Below are 19,297 nucleotides of genomic sequence, written 5' to 3' on the forward strand. Positions count from 1 at the left end.
TCTGGGTGAACTGCTGGGGGTCTTTCTTTGAAGCAATAACTCAATACTTTCAGCAACTGATGCCAGTCAAGATATGAACATCAACAAAATATTTATTTTCAAGGTCCTTGGCAGACTTTGCACAGCTTGATAAAGTTACAACACAAACAGTCAATTTGGGAAACCATAGAGATGTTCTTTCTTTCCCTTTTTCTTCAATTACTGAGGTAACTTTTCTCCAAAATCCTGGAGTATTTCACCGTAACCCTAAGCTGCTATGGTTAGAAAGAACAGGTCTTCCCCTATCTAAGCACAAGGTTAGTTTTGGAGATGAAATAATGCTCAATAGTACTCAATAACTATTTCTCTCTATTTCTCAATAAGCTTCTCTTTATCTCTATATCTATCTATAACTCAATCAGCTTCTCTGTCTAAATAACCCAATAACTCAATTACTCAATTCCTATTCTATCTATCTATCTATCTATCTATCTATCTATCTATCTATCTATCTCAGTATCTCAATTGCTATTCTATCTATCTATCTCAACTGTACTCAATTGTACTCACAATGACTTTTCAGAGCTTTGTACTCAATAGCTCAATTCCTATTTTATCTATCTATAACTCAATAGTACTCACAATGGGTTTTTCAGAGCTCCCTGCCTGACCAACAGCACATCTGAGGTTCTTTTTCTCTACTGAAGGAGGCAGGGGAGATTCCAAAATGGAGATCTCAACCCCAGGAAAAAGGGTGGACTCCTAACCCAAAGAGATACTTTCTGAACCAATAACTGCAGAGAGAGCCTGCAGTCTGGCTTTCCAGACTCTGATACTGTTTAACTTCCAGGGTGCTGCTGGGTCTATAGCAACCCTGGGGAAATGCAAAAGAATGCTATCCCATGCAGCTAAAAGGCAACATAAACCATGCTCCTGGAAGACGGAACAGGCCACTCTCCTTGGATCTGCATGCATTATTCGCCGATACATCACAGAGTCCTAGACACTTGGGAAGTGTCTGGTGTGTGATCCAATACAACAACCAGCACAATGATCTTCTTTGCTTGTTCCAATCTTGTTGTGTTTCAAATAATAATAATAATAAGCTTTGTGGTCATACAAGCAAGTCAACAAGCTATGTGAATGAGACTCAATTCGGGTTGCATTCTTCATGGTCCTTCCAAGATGTAGCCATAATCACTGGGTATTTACCAGGAAAATTGTATTATTCTTCATTGATTTAAGACTATGAGGCATAAACCTAACCTCCTGTTCTAGACAGAATGAAGCAGAGGGGACTTCTCTGTAGACTAGGTTGCTTTTTGGCCCAACCTCCTCAAATGACTTTGGCATGCTTAGGCAAGCAGAAGATTCGAGCAATAAAAAACTAACTTTTCCAAGCTGTATACCTGTTTTGATTAGATTTTGTTCCTATTCTTTAATTATCTGGTATAATTAGACTTTTTAAATGGAAATCTGAAGCTTGACAATTTTATGCTTTTTTATGTCAAAAGCAACTTGAGAAACTGCAAGTCACTTCTGGTGTGAGAGAATTGGCCATCTGCAAGGGCATTGCCCTGTCTCGTGGATTTGAACCATCGACCTTGTATTCTTTATTACTAGCAATCAGTTTGCTGGTAAATGTTCTCTAAATTGCTTGCAGATGAGGGAGGAATAAAGCAAGACATTTTTATTGGTGGGGTAGAGATTGAATTTTTTTTTATCATGTCAGAAGCAACTTGAGAAACTGCAAGTCGGTTCTAGTGTGAGAGAATTTGTTGTTTGCAGGGACGTTGCCCAGGGGATGCCATGAATGTTTTACCATCCTGTGGGAGGCTTCTCTCATGTCCCCACATGGGAAGCTGGAGCTAACAGATGGGAGCTCACTGCTACTCACAGAACCATCACCCAAGTCAAAAAAGAAGCACAATTACATCCCTGGCAGACTGTACAAAAAGAATCTTCCAGGATGACCTGAACCACCTCAACTGGCCTTCATAGGCAGTGGATACTCCAGCACAGACACTAGAAGAGCTGCAAGACTGAGAACAAGCCATGAGAGTAAAGATAAAGATCCACCCAGGAAAAGTGTTCTTGCCATACATCAAGGGAACCACTGACCACATAGGGAAACTGATGAGGAAACACAACCTATAAACAACCTACAGAAGAAAATCCAACAAATGCTCCATTCAGCAAAGGACAAGAGGGATCCTCTCGCCTCTGCAGGAGTCTACCATATATCATGCAGCTGTGGACAAGTCTACATAGGGACCACCAAGCGCAGCATTGCCCAGACATGAATCAAGGAACATGAAAGGCAGTGCAGACTAAGTCAACCAGAGAAGTCAGCCATAGCAGAGAACCTGGTGAACCAACCTGGACATAGCATATTATTTCAGAACACATAAATGCTGAACTACTCTAACAACCACCATGTCAGGCTACACAGAGAAACCATTTAAATCCACAAGCATGTGGAAAATTTCAACAGAAAGGAGAAACCATGAAAATGAACAAAATCTGGCTACCAGTATTAACAAAAACTCTAAAATCATATGAGTAAATAAAGAACAACACTCAAAAACAGGGAAACTCCAGTCAAGAAACAATCAGGGACAGCTAATCACCTCTCAACAAAGTATTCCCCCCAGGCAGTAAGAAGCCAACACCTTGAAGCTTCTAGGCCATTAAATGCTAATCAAGGTAACCAATGGAAACATTCACACCTACCTCCAGCAGACAAGAGGTCTTTCTCCTACCCTGTACACTCCACAGATATATAAACCCCATTTTCCTAGTTTTCAACAGACCTCACAACCTCTGAGAATATCTGCCATAGATGCAGGTGAAATGTCAGGAGAGAATGTTTCTCGAACATGGCCTTACAGCCTGAAAAACATCAACAACCCATTGATTCCGGCCATGAAAGCTTTCGAAAATACATATCTCAGTATGTTTACATGACACACCTACAAACTGCAGTTGACACAGTAATGTGTCATAACACATAGTTTGGAACTTAGGTAAAGCTGATAGTTTCAAATTGTCAACGCTGCATGCCAGGAATTTTGAAAGTCCCTTATTGATATTTTGAATGCTACCTTAAAGGATGAGCTAGAGGCATATCTTGAAAGAAATAACTCTTTTAAAAACTAATAGATTGGAAATAGTGGAATTCTGCTTTTGTTTCATGTCTCCCTTACAATTTAAATTACAACTATAATTAAACAGTGTTAAAAGGTCTCTGGCTTTCTCTGCCAAACAAAGGCTAAACTACAACATCCATAATTCCATAGCAAGGAACCATTGCCATTAAAGTGTTGTTAAACTGCATTAAATAATTGCCTTTCGTCTGGAAAGAAGTTTTATGGGCTTCACTTTTATGGTAGCGTGAAGCCTATGGCAATTCATCTTCCAATGTGACCTACAGAAGCAAAAGGACGGGCATCCCTGATTATTTACTTGTTCTTCTAGCATGATATCATTTCTCACATGAGCACTCAACATATTTACAAAATATTCCTTCAGTTAGTTTATGCCAATTCTGTTTAAAAGGATGAGCTATCTGCACTCAATAGTAGAGCTCCAAGTCCAGCTGCCCCTCAGCACAAAACTTCAAGAAGAGGAACAGAAGAAAAGAAGTTATCTACTCTCTCCACCCAAAGCTGGTGCTTGGAAGATTTCAATCATCCCAATCACAGGTTTGTCACTAATGCAAGCAAGCTCTAGTCTCTGTAAATGCATGCTTGTTTAATGTGTGCAAGTCAGGGTCTGAGCATATTCCTTCAAGAAAAAGAGTTATGGGTGGAAGTTGCTTGTTTTGCAATCTGAAAGACAACCAGAAACTCAATTGCATCACTTTCCTCATACCTCATATTTCCTGTTCATCTGTTGAATTTCTGGTTCTTGGCATTTCTTTTCAGATGCTTTTGGAGAAAACAAGGTAAAAGGGGGGAAGAACATTGGTTATAATGACTTTTTTGCATGTTAATACTGGGTTTATGGGCTTCATGAGCTGCTTTTGGGTCTGGACAGGTAGTTGCACCAAGAGTGAATATATCCCACCAAGTTAACTCGGAGGAGAACAACTAACAGGATTAGAAGTAAGTCTGGTTCAACAACAATATTTCTCTCATTCTTGTATCTTTTTGCCAGGGGAAAAGTCTATCTGGATTTCAGGTTCAGATAGACTGGCATTTTTCCGATGCTTTTGGAGAAAGAAGCTTACAAGGTAAAAGGAAAAAGAACATCATTTAAAAAGTCCTTTGGCATTTAATGCTGGGATTATATATTTCATGGAGCTGTTTTTGGCTCTAGAAATGCGGGTATCTCTCAGAAAAGATCACTTGGAGAAAAGCAACTAATGGAAATATGGTAGAAATAAGGAGGAGGGAGAGCAGTCATCAATGATTGTAGGTGAACCAGGAAGGCCAGCAAACAAGCATTGTTCTTGTGCATAAATGTTAACAGTTTGATTACCCCAAAAACAAAAAACCCAAGTAAAATTAAACTGCCAAATATCACCTTCACCTTTTACTGGTGGTGACTACTCTGTGGTCTCTAACGACCTCATGATACTGGCAACTGGGATCGCCACATATTGTGGCAAATCTGGTGTTGCCCCCCCCCCACTCCCTGCATTGCTCAACTCATCTGTCGCTCTATCCCACAGGGGGAAGCATCAGGCACCCAGCTTCCCCCCATCGTAGCTGATGCAACACGGGAAGTCTCTCATGTTGCCACAACAGCAGCATACACAGGTTCCGCAATAGTTTATCCACAGAACCCCACTGGAAGTAGTATTACATCATGGGAAGGGAGTCAGCAGGCTCCATGGCTAGACTATTACTGAACTGGCGTATGCCACCAAAACAAGCCCTATCTGATGAGATCAAAAATAGCACTGGTGTCTGAAAGGGGAATTAAATTCCCTTGGTCCAAGAAATATCTACATCACTCCTCTTAAAGCGTTCCTTTCATCTTTTTCAAAGCCTTGCCTGCAACCATGTGGCTCTACCTGGCTGTTCTAGTGGGACTTTACTTACTCCTCCGATGGTACTGGGAGGGACAGACGGTAGAGAACCTCAGAGAGAAATATGTCTTCATCACCGGCTGTGACTCTGGATTTGGGAACAAGCTTGCCAAGCAGCTGGATGCCCAAGGCTTGCAGGTGTTGGCTGCTTGTTTCACTCAGGAAGGGGCAGAAGAACTAGAAAGGCTGACATCTGACCGGCTGAAAGTCACCATCTTGGACGTCACCAGCACAGAGAGTGTGAAGGCAGCAACCGAATGGGTGAAAGGAATCGTGGGGAGCAAAGGTGACTTCTTTTGTATTTTTTCTGTGTAATCACAGATAGGGTCAATAGCAGGCTACAGGAAACATCTTGGTCTATATGTGTCCTTTTTTTGACAGCTGCTCAAAGATGAGCAAATGAAATATGTGTGACCAGAAATAAAACAGAATTAACTCTTAAACTTTTCTGCTCGGGGTTGTTAGCAGTAGAAAATGGTTCAAGATGACAGAGCTACACCTCTCTCTTTCTTATATGCCACTTACTGTATATATTTGAGTATAAGCCAACACAAATATAAGCCGAGGCACCTAATTTTACCACAAAAAACTGGGGAAATGGATTGACTCGAGTATAATCCAATGGTGGGAAATGCAGCTGCTACTGGTAAATTTCAAAATAAAAATAGATATGAATAAAATTACATTAATTGAGGCATCCATAGGTTAAACATTTTTGAATATTTACATAAAACTGCCCAACTCTGATTAAACCATTATTCTAACTTTCTTCAATGTAAATGTGCTTATGTATCCTTCCAATAATAATAAAGAGAATAAAATAATAAATGTAATGATGATGATGATGATGACGATGACGACGACGACGACGACGACGATGATGATAGAGTAAATCAATGGAAATGTAATAATAATGGTAAATGGTAATAGAGTAAAATGGTAAATGTAATAAAAATAATAATAATAACAGAGTAAAATAATAAATAACTTTGACTCGAGTATAAGCCAAGGGGGGATTTTTCAGCCTAAAAACTGCAGAAAAACTAGGCTTATACTCGGGTATATACAGTCATCCAACAGATGTCTGCCAGTTCATATTCAATGGTTAGCATCCTGACCCATGTTATCTTCTTCACAACAAGTACTTTGACAAAGAGGTAGGCAGGTTTAGAGTTAGGTTTAGCTCCTTCTGTGCTCAGGAGCATTTCATCATCAATTACTCAAAAACCATGATCATGGAGTTTGGAAAAGAACTAAGGAAATATAAGTGGAACATGTACAGCCATGTCATTGAGTGATGTAATTATAAAAATAAATATAATAAAACTTTATTTATATACCACTCTATCTCCCCTAGAGGACTCAGCATAACACATATACATTAAAACCAATCCCACCTTATTCTTTGTGTCAAGATTAGCTGTTAGGGCTGGAATTTCAGAAAGGACCTAGGCAATTTCGGTAACTGGGCCAGGGCTAGTGCCAAGTAAGACATAGGGGGCCCGGAGAATGGGTAAAGTGAAATAACCAGGCTCAACAATAACAATAATGAGGCCTGTGGCTGCTCATTTCCTGAGCCTATTGGGGAACTGACTGGGGTAAAAGGTGGGGGTGAAGGGCCAAATTCTAACTAGTGGCCACAGGCTGGAGCTCGTACTAGTCATTCTTGAAGACCTGGTATAACCATCAAGTCTTCAAGCTCTTACAAAAAGAGGAGAGGGTTGGGGCCTGCCTTATTTCCCTGGGGAGGGCATTCCAGAGACGGGGGGCCACAACCAAGAAGGTCCTCTCGCTGGTCCCCACCAACTGTACTAGTTACAGTGGTGGGCGTGAGAGAGGGGCCTCCCCGGTGGATCGTAGAGTTTGCACTGGTTCATAGAGGGAGATGTGATCACAAATACAGGTGGGGACTGAACCGTATCTCTTACATATATCTTAGCAGCCATTTCAATGAAATTTTGAATTGGAAAAATCACTATGCAGCAATTAATCTGTTGAACTTAACATTTGATTCTCAGATTTCTTTCCAGTGGTTATGAATTGGTGGCACTTGGCTTTAAAAACCTTATTCAGAAGACGGTTGCTGAAATTGGATAAGTAGCACAGACATGGGAAGAAGCCAACATTGTTCCATTAGAACAGGGGTCCACAAACTTTTTAAGCACATTGCCAGGTCACAGTCCCTCAAACTGTTGGAGGGCTGGATTATAATTTGAAAAATTAAACATGAATTCCTGTGTACGCTGCACATATCTTATTTGTAGTGTAATAAACACTTAAAAACATACAATAATTAAAATGAGGAACAATGTTAACAAATATAAACTTATTAGTATTTCAATGGGAAATGTGGGCCTGCTTTTGGCTGATGAGATAGGATTGTTGTTGTTGTTATGTGCTTTCAAGTTGTTTCAGACTTAGGTTGACCCTGAGCGAGGGCCGGGTAAATGACCTTGGAGGGCTGCATCCGGCCCCCGGGCCTTAGTTTGAGGACCCCTGCATTAGAATCACTCCAGAATGGGTTTATTGAAATACTTGCCCTATCTCCAAGAATACCAGTTGCACAACTGAAACCGCACCTAAATAATAATCATCATCATCATCATCATCTTTATTTATAACATACCACCATCTCCCCAAAGGGGACTCGGGCCAGCTAACATGAGGCCAAGCACAAAATAATAAATCTAGTGTGTATATATAATATAAAAATGGTAAAAGTGTTAAAATATGTGGAAACAGTGCATAAAAGGGACTGCTCTGAATATGTCTCTTCTCTTCCCAAAGGGCTCTGGGGCTTGGTCAACAATGCTGGCATAGGTTTGCCTACAGCACCCAACGGATGGCTGACCAAGGATGACTTTGCAAATGTAATCAATGTCAACCTGCTTGGGCTGATTGACGTGACATTGCACATGCTGCCCCTGGTGAGAGCAGCCAGAGGAAGGGTTGTCAATGTGTCCAGTTGCTCAGGAAGAGTGTCAATTATTGGAGGAGGTTACAATCCATCCAAGTATGGTGTGGAAGCCTTCTCAGACAGCCTGAGGTAAAACAACTGTTCTGCTGTTTTCATTTTTCTGTAGCCAAAGGGCATGGTGTTTTTCCCACCCATTTGTGTCTCTAGACCAGTGGTTCTCAAACTGTGGGTCCCCAGATTTTTTTGGCCTACAACTCCCAGAAATCCCAGCCAGTTTACCAGCTGTTAGGATTTCTGCATGTTGAAGGCAAAAACATCTGAGTACCCACAGCTTGTGAACCACTGCTCTAGATGTACATAGGTACAGGTGTCTTGAGCTAAAATGACTGATAAGACATTGGTCCAGGTTTTCTAACCTAAGGCAGTGCTGCATATGAGCCTCTGCTGAGCCTTGAAATCCACGGCAGAGGCCTTTTCCTTCAGCACCACAGTTTTCAGAAGCCTGATTGGTGGGATGCTTGAGAGGACTTCCTCCAGAGCTGCCCTGTATTCCAGAACTCCCTCCTTAAGGTAACTAGCCTGCTGATCTCTCTATCTTCAGCAGCCCATCCTCCAAAATACTTTTGAGAGCAGAAGACTTTTAAAGAACTTTTATGAGCATGCTAAAATATTTTAAAGATACTCTTTAAAAATATTTATTATTATTTTTTTATTTTTTATTATTATTATTACTATTATTTAACATATACATCTTAGACAACATTGAGCAACAATCAGACTGTACAGAAACAGAGGAAGTAACAAGGATACATTTTTGCACAATTAACAATTCTTCATGGCAGAGAGTTTGTAAGAGAGCGTTGTAAAACAATCTGAAGTTTTGCATTGCCACTTTGGGTCTAAAGAAAAGGCTGTTTCTTTCTCTCTTAATTCCCATTTCAGGCGAGAGCTCCTTCCTTTTAGAGTCCGAGTCAGCATTATTGAGCCTGGTGCTTTCGCTAATGCAATGGCCGATATAATACAAGAAAACATGAAGGTTACATGGGACCGGACACCTTCTGACATCAAAGACGCCTACGGGGAGCAATACTTTGAATTCTGTAAGTCAACATTCTGCTAGTCCTCTTCTTACCTCAATATGGTGGTAGGAAACTGAATGGGGAGAAGCTGTAAAACAACTAAAATAAGACTTGCTGTCAGGAAAGGGTGAAGCAAGCAAGCCAGAAAAGAAATGCATGGTATCTCAGTAAAACAAACAGAAGTATTGAGGGAGGGGAGCGTTCAGTGCCCATTTCAACATAAAGTTTCTTAATGCCATCATAAGTCTGAACCATATGGGAATCAAAAACCAGTCATCGTATGAAACCTGTGTTTTCCTGAATTTTGTAATGGAATTCTCCCCTCCAAAAAGATGCATATAAACATAGACATATTTATGAAATTATGTTTAATATACATTTTGTAGCGAGACTATTTATTTATTTATTTGTCATGTCAGGGCAGCCAGTCAATTATATTACATTTCTAACAGCACAAAGCAAACAAACAGACAAATACAAAACTTGTGAGTTTGGTAGTTGATTAAATGTCCTGTGACCAGTATCTGGCCACTTGGAGTGCTTCTGGTGTTGCTACAAGAAGGTCCTCCGTTGTGTATGTGGCAGAGCTCAGGGTGCATTGCAGCAGGTGGTCAGTGGTTTGCTCCTCTCCACCCTCGCATGTCGAGGTTTCCACTTTGTAGCCCCATTTCTGAAGGTTGGCTCTGCATCTTATGGTGCCAGAGCACAGTCTGTTCAGCGCCTTCCAAGTCACCCAGTCCTCTGTGTGCCCAGGGGGGAGTCTCTCATCTGCTATCAGCCATTGGTTGAGGTTCTGGGTTGAGCCTGCCTTTTTTGGACTCTCGCTTGCTGAGGTGTTGCAGTGAGTGTCTCTGTAGATCTTAGAAAACTATTTCTTGATTTAAGTCGTTGACGTGCTGGCTGATACCCAAACAGGGGATGAGCTGGAGATGTCTCTGCCTTGGTCCTTTCACTATTGGCTGCTACTTCCCGGCGGATGTCAGGTGGTGCAATACTGGCTAAGCAGTGTAATTTCTCCAGTGGTGTAGGGCGCAGACACCCTGTGATAATGTGGCATGTCTCATTAAGAGCCACATCCACTGTTTTAGTGTGGTGAGATGTGTTCCACACTGGGCATGCATACTCAGCAGCAGATTAGCACAGCGCAAGGGCAGATCTCTTCACTGTATCTGGTTGTGATCCCCAGGTTGTGCCAGTCGGCTTTCGTATGATATTGTTTCTAGCACCCACTTTTTGCTTGATGTTCAGGCAGTGCTTCTTGTAGGTAAGAGCACGGTCCAGAGTGACTCCCAGGTATTTGGGTGCGCTGCAATGTTCCAGTGGGATTCCTTCTCAGGTGATCTTCAGAGCTCGGGATGCTTCTCTGTTCTTGAGATGAAAGGCACATGTCTGTGTTTTAGATGGGTTAGGGATCAGCTGGTTTTCCCTGTAATAGGCAGTAAGTGCACCTAGAGCTTCGGAAAGCTTCTGTTCAACCATCTCAAAGCTCCCTACTTGAGCGGTGATGGCACGATCATCAGCATAGAAGAAACTCTCTGTCCCTTCTGGCAGTGGCTGGTCATTTGTGTAGATGTTGAACATGGATAGAGCAAGCATTCTCCCCTGAGGCAGGCCGTTCTTCTGTTTCCGCCATCTGCTTCTCTGGCCCTCGAACTCAACAAAAAAAGCTCCTGTTTTGTAGCAGGTTTCCTATGAGGTGGGTGAGGTGGTAGTCTTTTGTGATATTATACATTTTTCTCAGGAGGAGGCGGTGGTTCACAGTATCATAGGCTGCTGACAGGTCTATGAAAATGATAATATCATATTTCATTACAAAATATTCGCCATTGCATAATAGCTTCTCTCTCACACACATCCACATCCACACACACCTTTTGAGATACTTTGTGCTCCCCCCCCCCCCATAGAAACTGCATCCTTAGTGAATTAAGGGTGCTCTTGCCTTTTTGGCACTATGGGGCTTGAGTTGGCTCTCAAGTCAAGCCAAGTGTGGGAGTGAATTCACTCCTCCGTCTGTCTGCCCTCATTCCCTTTTGGCTCTGCAGTACATGAGTGAAGTGTCAATTGCCACCAAGGCGTTCCCCTTTGGAGCTTGTAGGGAGAGGTGGGTGGATGTGTGACAAAATGATCCTTTTTAATTCCTTTATGTATTGGATTATGGTGAATTGGAATACACTGAATTCAAATCGAAAACAGTCGTTCCTGGTCAATCATTTCTCCTTTATTTCTTCAAAATCATACAATATTCAAATGTGGAAACACCACAACACAACACAAACTCACCATGACCTGCTAACCAAATGCGGATTGATCTGACAGAAAGAGGTATTATCTGCAACTCAGTTCTGCTATAAGTCTCAATTGGAAAGACTGTTAGGGCCCTTCCACACAGCCCTATATCCCAGAATATCAAGCCAGAAAATCCTACAACATCTGCTTTGAACTGGGTTATCTGAGTCCACACTCAGATAACCCAGTTCAAAGCAGATACTGTGGGATTTTCTACCTTGATATTCTGGGATATAGGGCTATGTGGAAGGGCCCTCACTTATATAGGATACTTGCTTACAGAGTTCCTTCTTATTTTTGTCACCTTTATCCAACAGTCCTGTATTTACAACATCCCTTCCTGTTTTCAATATTGCTGTCCTATCTCAGGTCACTTTTGCCCAACATTGCTGTGTTTATGCCAAAAGGATCCAAACTTAGCAGTTTTCTTTGTTTCACTTGCCAAGTCTTCACTTGTTTAACTCCATCTTCTATGGGTTTCGTCAGCTTTTCCAGGTCCATTCAAACTAAACGCATTGGTTACAGGTGGATGAGTTCATCTGCTCTCTAGCCTCTCCCTTCTGAGCTCAGGAAGGGAGAGGCCAGCGGGTGAGTGCTTTGAGGGCACAGCGGCATGGACAGGTGAAGCTTCACCCACCCACACATCTGTGCCCTCAAAGGGAGGCTTTCTTCACCATGGAATAGACACTACCGCATAACCAACCTCCTCCCCCCCCCCCCCCCAAAAAAAAGTGGGGAAGGTCTGACTATTTTACAGTGAAATACCATATACTACAATTATATTTACCAAATACAGGAGTAATACATATTAAAATGACAATGCTTTCCATGATTAAAAAAAAATCAAAGTTCAAGATAACTGAAGAGTTTTAAACATCCATTTTTAAATTACCGACATCTTGGTATTCTTAACTCTCAGTGTGACACCATTCATACATTTGCTCACATAGGAGCTCCAGATCAATAATGTTTAAAGACATCTAGCTAGCTTTCCCTCCTTAAAAGGAAATACTCGATACGCCCAAATTTGAATACTGGTGGGGTTGATTTTGTCATTTGGGAGTTGTAGTTGCTGGGATTTATAGTTCACCTACTATCAAAGAGCATTCTGAACTCCACCAATGATAGAATTGAACCAAATTTGGCACACAGAACTCCCATGACCAAAAGAAAACATGGCAAGGGGGCATTGGTGGGCATTGACCTTGAGTTTGGGAGTTGTAGTTCATCTACATCCAGGGAGCACTGTGGACTCAAACAATGATGGATGTGGACCAAACTTGGCATGAATATTCAATATGCCCAAATGTGAACACTGGTGGAGTTTGGGGAAACCCCCCATGACTAACAGGAAATACTGTGTTTTCTGATGGTCTTTGGCAACCCCTATGACATCCCCCCTCAACCCCCCCCCCCCCCGGGGTCCCAACCCGCAGGTTGAGAAACTCTGTTCTATGGGTTTCTTCAGCCTTTCCAGGTCCATTCATAGTAAACTGATTTGAAACAGGTGGACGGGTTCATCTGCTCTTCCGTCTAACTAGCTTTCCCTCCTTAAAGGGAAGTTCAGCCTCAATGGTTTTTCAAGTATCTCCTTAGCACAGCCTTCCACAAACCACTGCTGTCCAGATGTTTTGAACAACATCCTCCATGGATTCTACCCTACATAGCCCATGGTCAAGAATTACGGGAGTTGTCTGATCAAGATATCAAGATTGCTGGTCTGCAACACAAATGACAATTATCAGAGAGCAAGACTAATTTTCCCTTTGTTTCATTTTTCTCACACAGATTGTAAAACTTTACAAGATCTCATTAAAAATAGCAACCCCAACCTCTACCTGGTCACTGACTGCATGGAGCATGCCCTGACCTCCCGGTATCCACGCACACGCTACTCTGCAGGCTGGGATGCAAAGCTCTTCTACATTCCTCTGTCTTACATGCCAACCTTTGTGGCAGACTATGTGTTGGCCCTTTTTTTCCCAAAGCCAGCACAGGCAGTGTAGCTGTGAAGATATTTTAATGGATTTTAACTATGACATTTTAATACTGTTATGTTTAATTCTGTTTAATGTTTGCATATTTGTATATTCTAAATTATGTGGTCATACTTTTAATGTAAGCTGCTTTGAGTTTCCTTTGGGAGAGATAAAGTGGGGTATAAATAAGCATAATAATAATAATAATAATAATAATAATAATAATAATTAGAAAGAGCTTTGCGGATATACAAGCCAGTCAACAAGCTACATGAATGAGACTCAATTCGGTTTGCATTTTTCATGGTCCTTCCAAGATATGGCCACAATCACTGTGTATTTACCAGAAAAATTGGATTATTCTTCATTGATTTAAGACTATGAGGCATAAGCCTGAGTTCCTGTTCTAGACAGAATAAAGCAGAGGGGACTTCTCTCTGGACTAGGTTGCTTTTTGGCCCAACCTCCCCAAAGGACTTTGGCATGCTTAGGCAAGCAGAGGATTCGAGCAATAAAAAACTAACTTTTCCAAGCTGTATGCCAGATATGGATAGATATGGATACGCTTTTTTTTCATATCAGAAGCAACTTGAGAAGCTGCAAGTCACTTCTGGTGTGAGAGAATTGGTCGTCTGTACGGATGTTGCCCAAGGGATAGGATACCCAGATGTTTTACCATTCTGTGGGAGGCTTATCTCATGTCCATACATGGGAAGCTGGAGTTGACAGACAGGAGCTCACCCAGTCTTATCGATTCGAACTACCGACCTTCAGGTCAGCAGTTCAGCTGGCGCAAAGGTTTAACCCATTGTGCCGCTGCAGCCCCTAGTTTTATGCTGAGGAAGAGGAAGTCAAGAAGGAAATATTTGTCAAGAATATTGAGGTAAATCACCTTCCTTATCTCAGCTGCTTTGATCTTCCAAGTTCTACTTGAAGGCACAAAGAGGTAAAAACACCGGACTTCTTAATTTAGCTTTCACCGAAAGCAGCACTTTATCTTTATTTACACAAAATATATACACTCCATCCCTCCATTCTCCGGTCATGTCTGATCACATCTTAACACACTGCAAGGAGGACGTTACACTGCTCAGGGCTCCTTTTCCGGTCTGCACGGGAAACTCCAAAAGTGTCACTCTACCAATTCTCCACATTTCTATAGTTTTAACCCATACATTTCTGAAATCATACAGTTTATAAGCAATTTTCACATCAGAAAACATTTCATATTGACAGCATTGTTCTTTAATGCAGAGTGTCTGTTTACTTGGAAGAAACAACCTCCCCCCCTCTAAAGTCAAGAGTATGCATTCCTAGGAAATGTGTGTCAGATTTCAGCCAGACAGAACAGTCCTAGGGCGAGTATAATGTTTTCATTCCACAAAGTTGGATCAATAATATAAAATGCTATATAGTAAATGCAATAATTTCACCTTAAATGCCATGGTATATTTTCTACCAATACTAGAGGGAGTGTGTATTAATTGCTAGGGAATAGAAGTGGGGAGATTGCTGTTTCGGTTCTGCTTTATCCATCCCAGGAATTTTCTGATACCTCCCCATATTATCATATGCTTTTTACACCAGCTCTCTAGGTCTGTTTATTTTTACACAGTATAAAACAGGGGTCCTCAAACTAAGGCCTGGGGGCCGGATACAGCCCTCCAAGGTCATTTACTCGGCCCACGCTCAGGGTCAAGGCTTAAATGACTTGACAGCACACAACAACAACAACAACCAAAAGCAGGCCCACACTTCCCATTGAAATACGAATAAGTTTATATTTGTTAAAATTGTTCTTCATTTTAATTATTGTATGGTTTTAAAGTGTTTTTTGCACTACAAATAAGATATGTGCAGTGTGCATAGGAATTCATTCATGGTTTTGTTTTTTTTAAATTATAATCCGGCCCTCTAACAGTTTCAGGCACAGTGACCTGGCCCTCTGTTTAAAAAGTTTGAGGACCTCTGGTATAAAATGTGAAAGAACTGGAGCAAAATCAGAATTTTTCAACCGGTTTGGATGCACCTTTACTGCTGTCTCCCAGCTTCATCATTTAAAAACAACCCTAAAACTGCTCGTACTTACCATAACCTATAAGTTCGGACTTTGGTTCCCAACTTATAGGTCATGAAGCCCTTCAGGAGACATTTATTTTCTGTGGAACCATAATATGTTTAGTGAAAATATATATAATAGAATCATAGACTCATGACTTCATGGGTCATCCAGTCCAACCAGGGGGTTGGCCTGGATGACCCATGAAGTCATGAGTCTATGATTCATGACTTCACCAAGAAGCAGGAAAATAGCGTTCAAAGCACCCCTGAGAGATGGCCATCCAGCCTCTGTTTAAAAGCCTCCAAAGAAGGAGCCTCCATCACACTGGGGCAGAGAGTTCCACTGCTGAACAGCTCTCACTGTCAGGAAGTTCTTCCTAATGTTCAGGTGGAATCTTCTTTCCTGTAGTTTGGATCATTCTATGCTAATTCTATTCTGGATCATTCTGTGCTAATTTAGATACATTTCCCATTTTCCTATACTACATCTAGTTTTTGAATAAATGTTACTCTTGATACATTTTGAATAATATCACAGGGCTATACCAAAGGTCTTTCATCTTTCAACTGTACAAGAAAGTAAACATTTAAAAAAGAAATGAGAAATCAATGTGAAAAATGACATATGAATCACTCTTGTTCAAGTGGCAAATAAAATGTAGCCAGTAGCTACATGCTTGATAGCAATAGTTGAATATAAAATAGCTATTGCAGAGACTGTAATTTAAATAGCTGGCTTTATTTTAAAATTTATTTCAATTTTGATTTTTAAGATCTTTCACAGAACTTCTGTGATGTTTTTGCAAACCCGCCGAGATCCATGGAATCCCAGAGAACCACTGAGTTGGGGTTCTAATAAGGCAGTTTTGCAGTGATCCTGTGTCTGCTTTAAATTGTTACATCTCATTTTTAGAGCTGGTTTTATTTTGTTTGTTGTTTAGGCTTTGAGCTTGAAAGATTGTTGCTCCGGGTTGTGGTAGGTTTTTTCGGGCTATATGGCCATGGTCTAGAGGCATTCTCTCCTGACGTTTCACCTGCATCTATGGCAAGCATCCTCAGAGGTAGTGAGGTGACCTCACTACCTCTGAGGATGCTTGCCATAGATGCAGGCAAAACGTCAGGAGAGAATGCCTCTAAACCATGGCCATATAGCCTGAAAAAACCTACCACAACCCAGTGATTCCGGCCATGAAAGCCTTCGACAATAGATTGTTGATCCCATAGCTTAGAAAATGCCAAATGAATAAACCAATGAATTCACACACATTCCCTTTGGAAAACTTGAAACGGATGTATGTGTTTTTCCCATGTTACTTGTATTTTTTTTTTGCTAGCAATGAAATTGCTGGTAAATCTCTACATTGCTTGCAGGGGGGCAGGAATACAGCAAGACATTTTCATTGGTGGGACAGAAATTGAATTTTTTTTATCATGTCAGAAGCACCTTGAGAAGCTGCAAGTCACTTCTGGTGTGAGATAATTGGCTGTCTGCAGGGACGTTGCCCAGGGTACACCCTAAATGTTTTACTATCTTGTGGGAGACTTCTCTCATGTCCAAGCATGTGAAGCTGGAGCTGACAGATGGGAGCTCACTCCGTCTCGCAGATTCAGGTCAGCAGTCCAGCCGGCACAAGGGTTTAATCCATTGCATCACTGCGAGTCTTATAGAGATTTAAATGAGTCTGAAAGGATGGAGCACTGGCCACCATAAAATAGGTTTCCTTGGCCGGGGGAAAGGGAATCATGAGTAATGGCAAAATAGTCCCCGCTTAAGGTGTTTTAATTCAAGACCATGTTGTGAAACTTTAAAAAAGCAAACAATTTCAGATGCAACTTTTTAGAAATAACAAAAACTTGGTCTGTAAGAAAAATGAATATTCTGAAAATCCTACAATAATCGTCTAAATGGTCCATAATCTCTAATGTGCTGTGATTTCTGCATAAAGTTGTGTTGAAACTTCAACTATGTCACATTCAAAAGCCAGGTTTACTAAATTTGCTTTTTCCTGATAAACCATTGAATTCCTTTCTGTATTGTCAGCACATGTGGCTATGTTGAAAGGTCTTATCTTACTTGGCACAATAAATACCATTCTTGTCACATCTCATTGTAGGGGCTTCTTAGTTTGGTGGTTCTCAAGCTGTGGGTCCCCAGATGTTTTGGCCTTCAGTCATAACAGCTGGTAAATTGGCTGGGATTTCTGGGAGTTGTAGGCCAAAACACCTGGGGACCCACAGGTTGAGAACCACTGTCTTAGGAGAAAGAATGTCCTGTTTTTCCATCTGTCTAGGAAAGGCATTTTAACCTTAAAAAAATATCATTCCAACTGTTCCGTCTTCCAGGAGCTTGGTTTGCATTGCCTTTTAGCTGCATGGGATAGCATTCCTTTGCATTTCCCCAGGGTCGCTATAGACCTAGCAGCACCCTGGAAGTTAAACAGTATCAGAGTGTAGAAAGCCAGGCTGCAGGCCCTCTGCTGTTATTGGTTTAGAAAGTATCTCTTTGAGTTAGGAGTCCACCCTTTTTCCTGGGTTTGAGATCTCCATTTTGGAATCTCCCCTGCCTTCTTCAGTAGAGAAAAAGAACCTCAGATGTGCTGTCGGTCAGGCAGGGAGCTCTGAAAAACTCAATTATGAGTACTATTGAGTTATAGATAGATAAAATAGGAATTGAGCTATTGAGTTATAGATAGATAGAACAGGAATTGAGCTATTGAGTTATAGATAGATAGAACAGGAATTGAGCTATTGAGTTATAGATAGATAAAATAGGAATTGAGCTATTGAGTTATAGATAGATAGAACAGGAATTGAGCTATTGAGTTATAGATAGATAAAATAGGAATTGAGCTATTGAGTTATAGATAGATAGAACAGGAATTGAGCTATTGAGTTATGGATAGATATTGAGTTATAGATAGATATTAAGTTATTAAGAAAAGCAACTGAGATAAAGAGAAGCTTATTCAGATACTATAGTTCTTGAAGAAATCTATTGAGTTATAGAGAGATCTATTAAGATATTGAGATAGTAATTGAGTTATTGAGAAATAGAGAGAAATAGCTATTGAGTACTATTGAGCATACTTCATCTCCAAAACTGACCTTGTGCTTAGATAGGGAAAGACCTGTTTTTTTCTAACCATAGCAGCTCAGGGTTAGGGTGAAATATCTCAGGATTTTTGTCTACCATTTGGAGAAAGGTTACCTCAGTAATTGAAGAAAGGGGGAAAGAAAGAACATATCTATGGTTTCTCAAATTGACTGTGTTGTAACTTTATCAAGCTGTGCCAAGTCTGCCAAGGACTTTGGAAATAAACATTTTGTTGATATTCGTATCTTGACTGGCATCAGTTGCTGAAAGTATTGTGTTATTGCTTCAAAGAAAGACCCCCAGCGGTTCACCCAGATAAAGAGAGAAGCACATCTTAGTTTTAATGTTATAGGGTCTGGGTGTGACGGCACACCAACTGTCCCTTATCATAAGACATGTCCTTTAATTAAAGTTAGAAAGGTTACGTGCCTGGCAGCTGACCCTCATTAGATGAAATGTTCCCAATTGAAGGACTGGAAGAATTTGCCATTTATATAGTCTGAATCAGAGCCTCCTCCCCCAACCACATTTTGTGGTGTAGACCCCTGACAAGGACAGAAATGTGTGCAACAGGCAATTTATGAATGTGGAGAGTGTTAATTTTACAGGTTTCATGCTTGGATTAACTCAAATCATTTAGTACAGGTCTTTCCAAACATTTCACGCTTTTTTTTTTTTTTTGGTGACACAATAATTCAATTTAACCAGCAAACTGAATAAACCAACAAATTATAAGGCACACAGACAGTCAGGCACATACATAGCTTGTAATAGTTATATGTGTGGAAGTACAACATATCTTATGAAAATCTGTCATTTACAGTATATTTTTTAAAATATATGGTTTATTGATTATTTCACATA

At 40.9% G+C, this 19,297-nt stretch overlaps 1 protein-coding gene across 3 annotated transcripts; it reads left to right on the forward strand.

Moving 5' to 3' along the window:
• Nucleotides 1–1,760: 1,760 nt before the first annotated feature.
• LOC132768363 (retinol dehydrogenase 7-like) lies at nucleotides 1,761–15,149 on the forward strand. Of its 3 annotated transcripts, XM_060764177.2 has the most exons (6): nucleotides 3,596–3,683; nucleotides 4,018–4,085; nucleotides 4,974–5,300; nucleotides 7,802–8,060; nucleotides 8,874–9,031; nucleotides 13,088–15,148. In XM_060764177.2, the coding sequence occupies exons 3-6, from the start codon at nucleotides 4,988–4,990 to the stop codon at nucleotides 13,303–13,305; spliced, it is 948 nt and encodes a 315-aa protein (XP_060620160.2). In that variant the 5' UTR covers nucleotides 3,596–3,683; nucleotides 4,018–4,085; nucleotides 4,974–4,987; the 3' UTR covers nucleotides 13,306–15,148. The 3 variants fall into 3 exon arrangements, with proteins under 3 accessions (XP_060620159.2, XP_060620160.2, XP_060620161.2); XM_060764176.2 differs by lacking the exon at nucleotides 4,018–4,085 and having other exon boundaries at nucleotides 1,761–3,683; nucleotides 13,088–15,149; XM_060764178.2 differs by lacking the exons at nucleotides 3,596–3,683; nucleotides 4,018–4,085 and adding an exon at nucleotides 4,105–4,213 and having other exon boundaries at nucleotides 13,088–15,149.
• Nucleotides 15,150–19,297: the final 4,148 nt, after the last annotated feature.

This window comes from Anolis sagrei, chromosome 2 (assembly GCF_037176765.1).
Source record: "Anolis sagrei isolate rAnoSag1 chromosome 2, rAnoSag1.mat, whole genome shotgun sequence".
Taxonomy (NCBI): domain Eukaryota; kingdom Metazoa; phylum Chordata; class Lepidosauria; order Squamata; family Dactyloidae; genus Anolis; species Anolis sagrei.

Excerpts from the sequence above, each read along its gene's own strand:
- LOC132768363 (XM_060764176.2), top strand. The coding sequence starts at position 3,518 with ATGCCAATTCTGTTTAAAAGGATGAGCTATCTGCACTCAATAGTAGAG. Across the intron at positions 5,301-7,801 it reads AGGAATCGTGGGGAGCAAAG|GGCTCTGGGGCTTGGTCAAC; the intron begins GTGACTTCTTTT and ends CTCTTCCCAAAG. Across the intron at positions 8,061-8,873 it reads GCCTTCTCAGACAGCCTGAG|GCGAGAGCTCCTTCCTTTTA; the intron begins GTAAAACAACTG and ends TTCCCATTTCAG.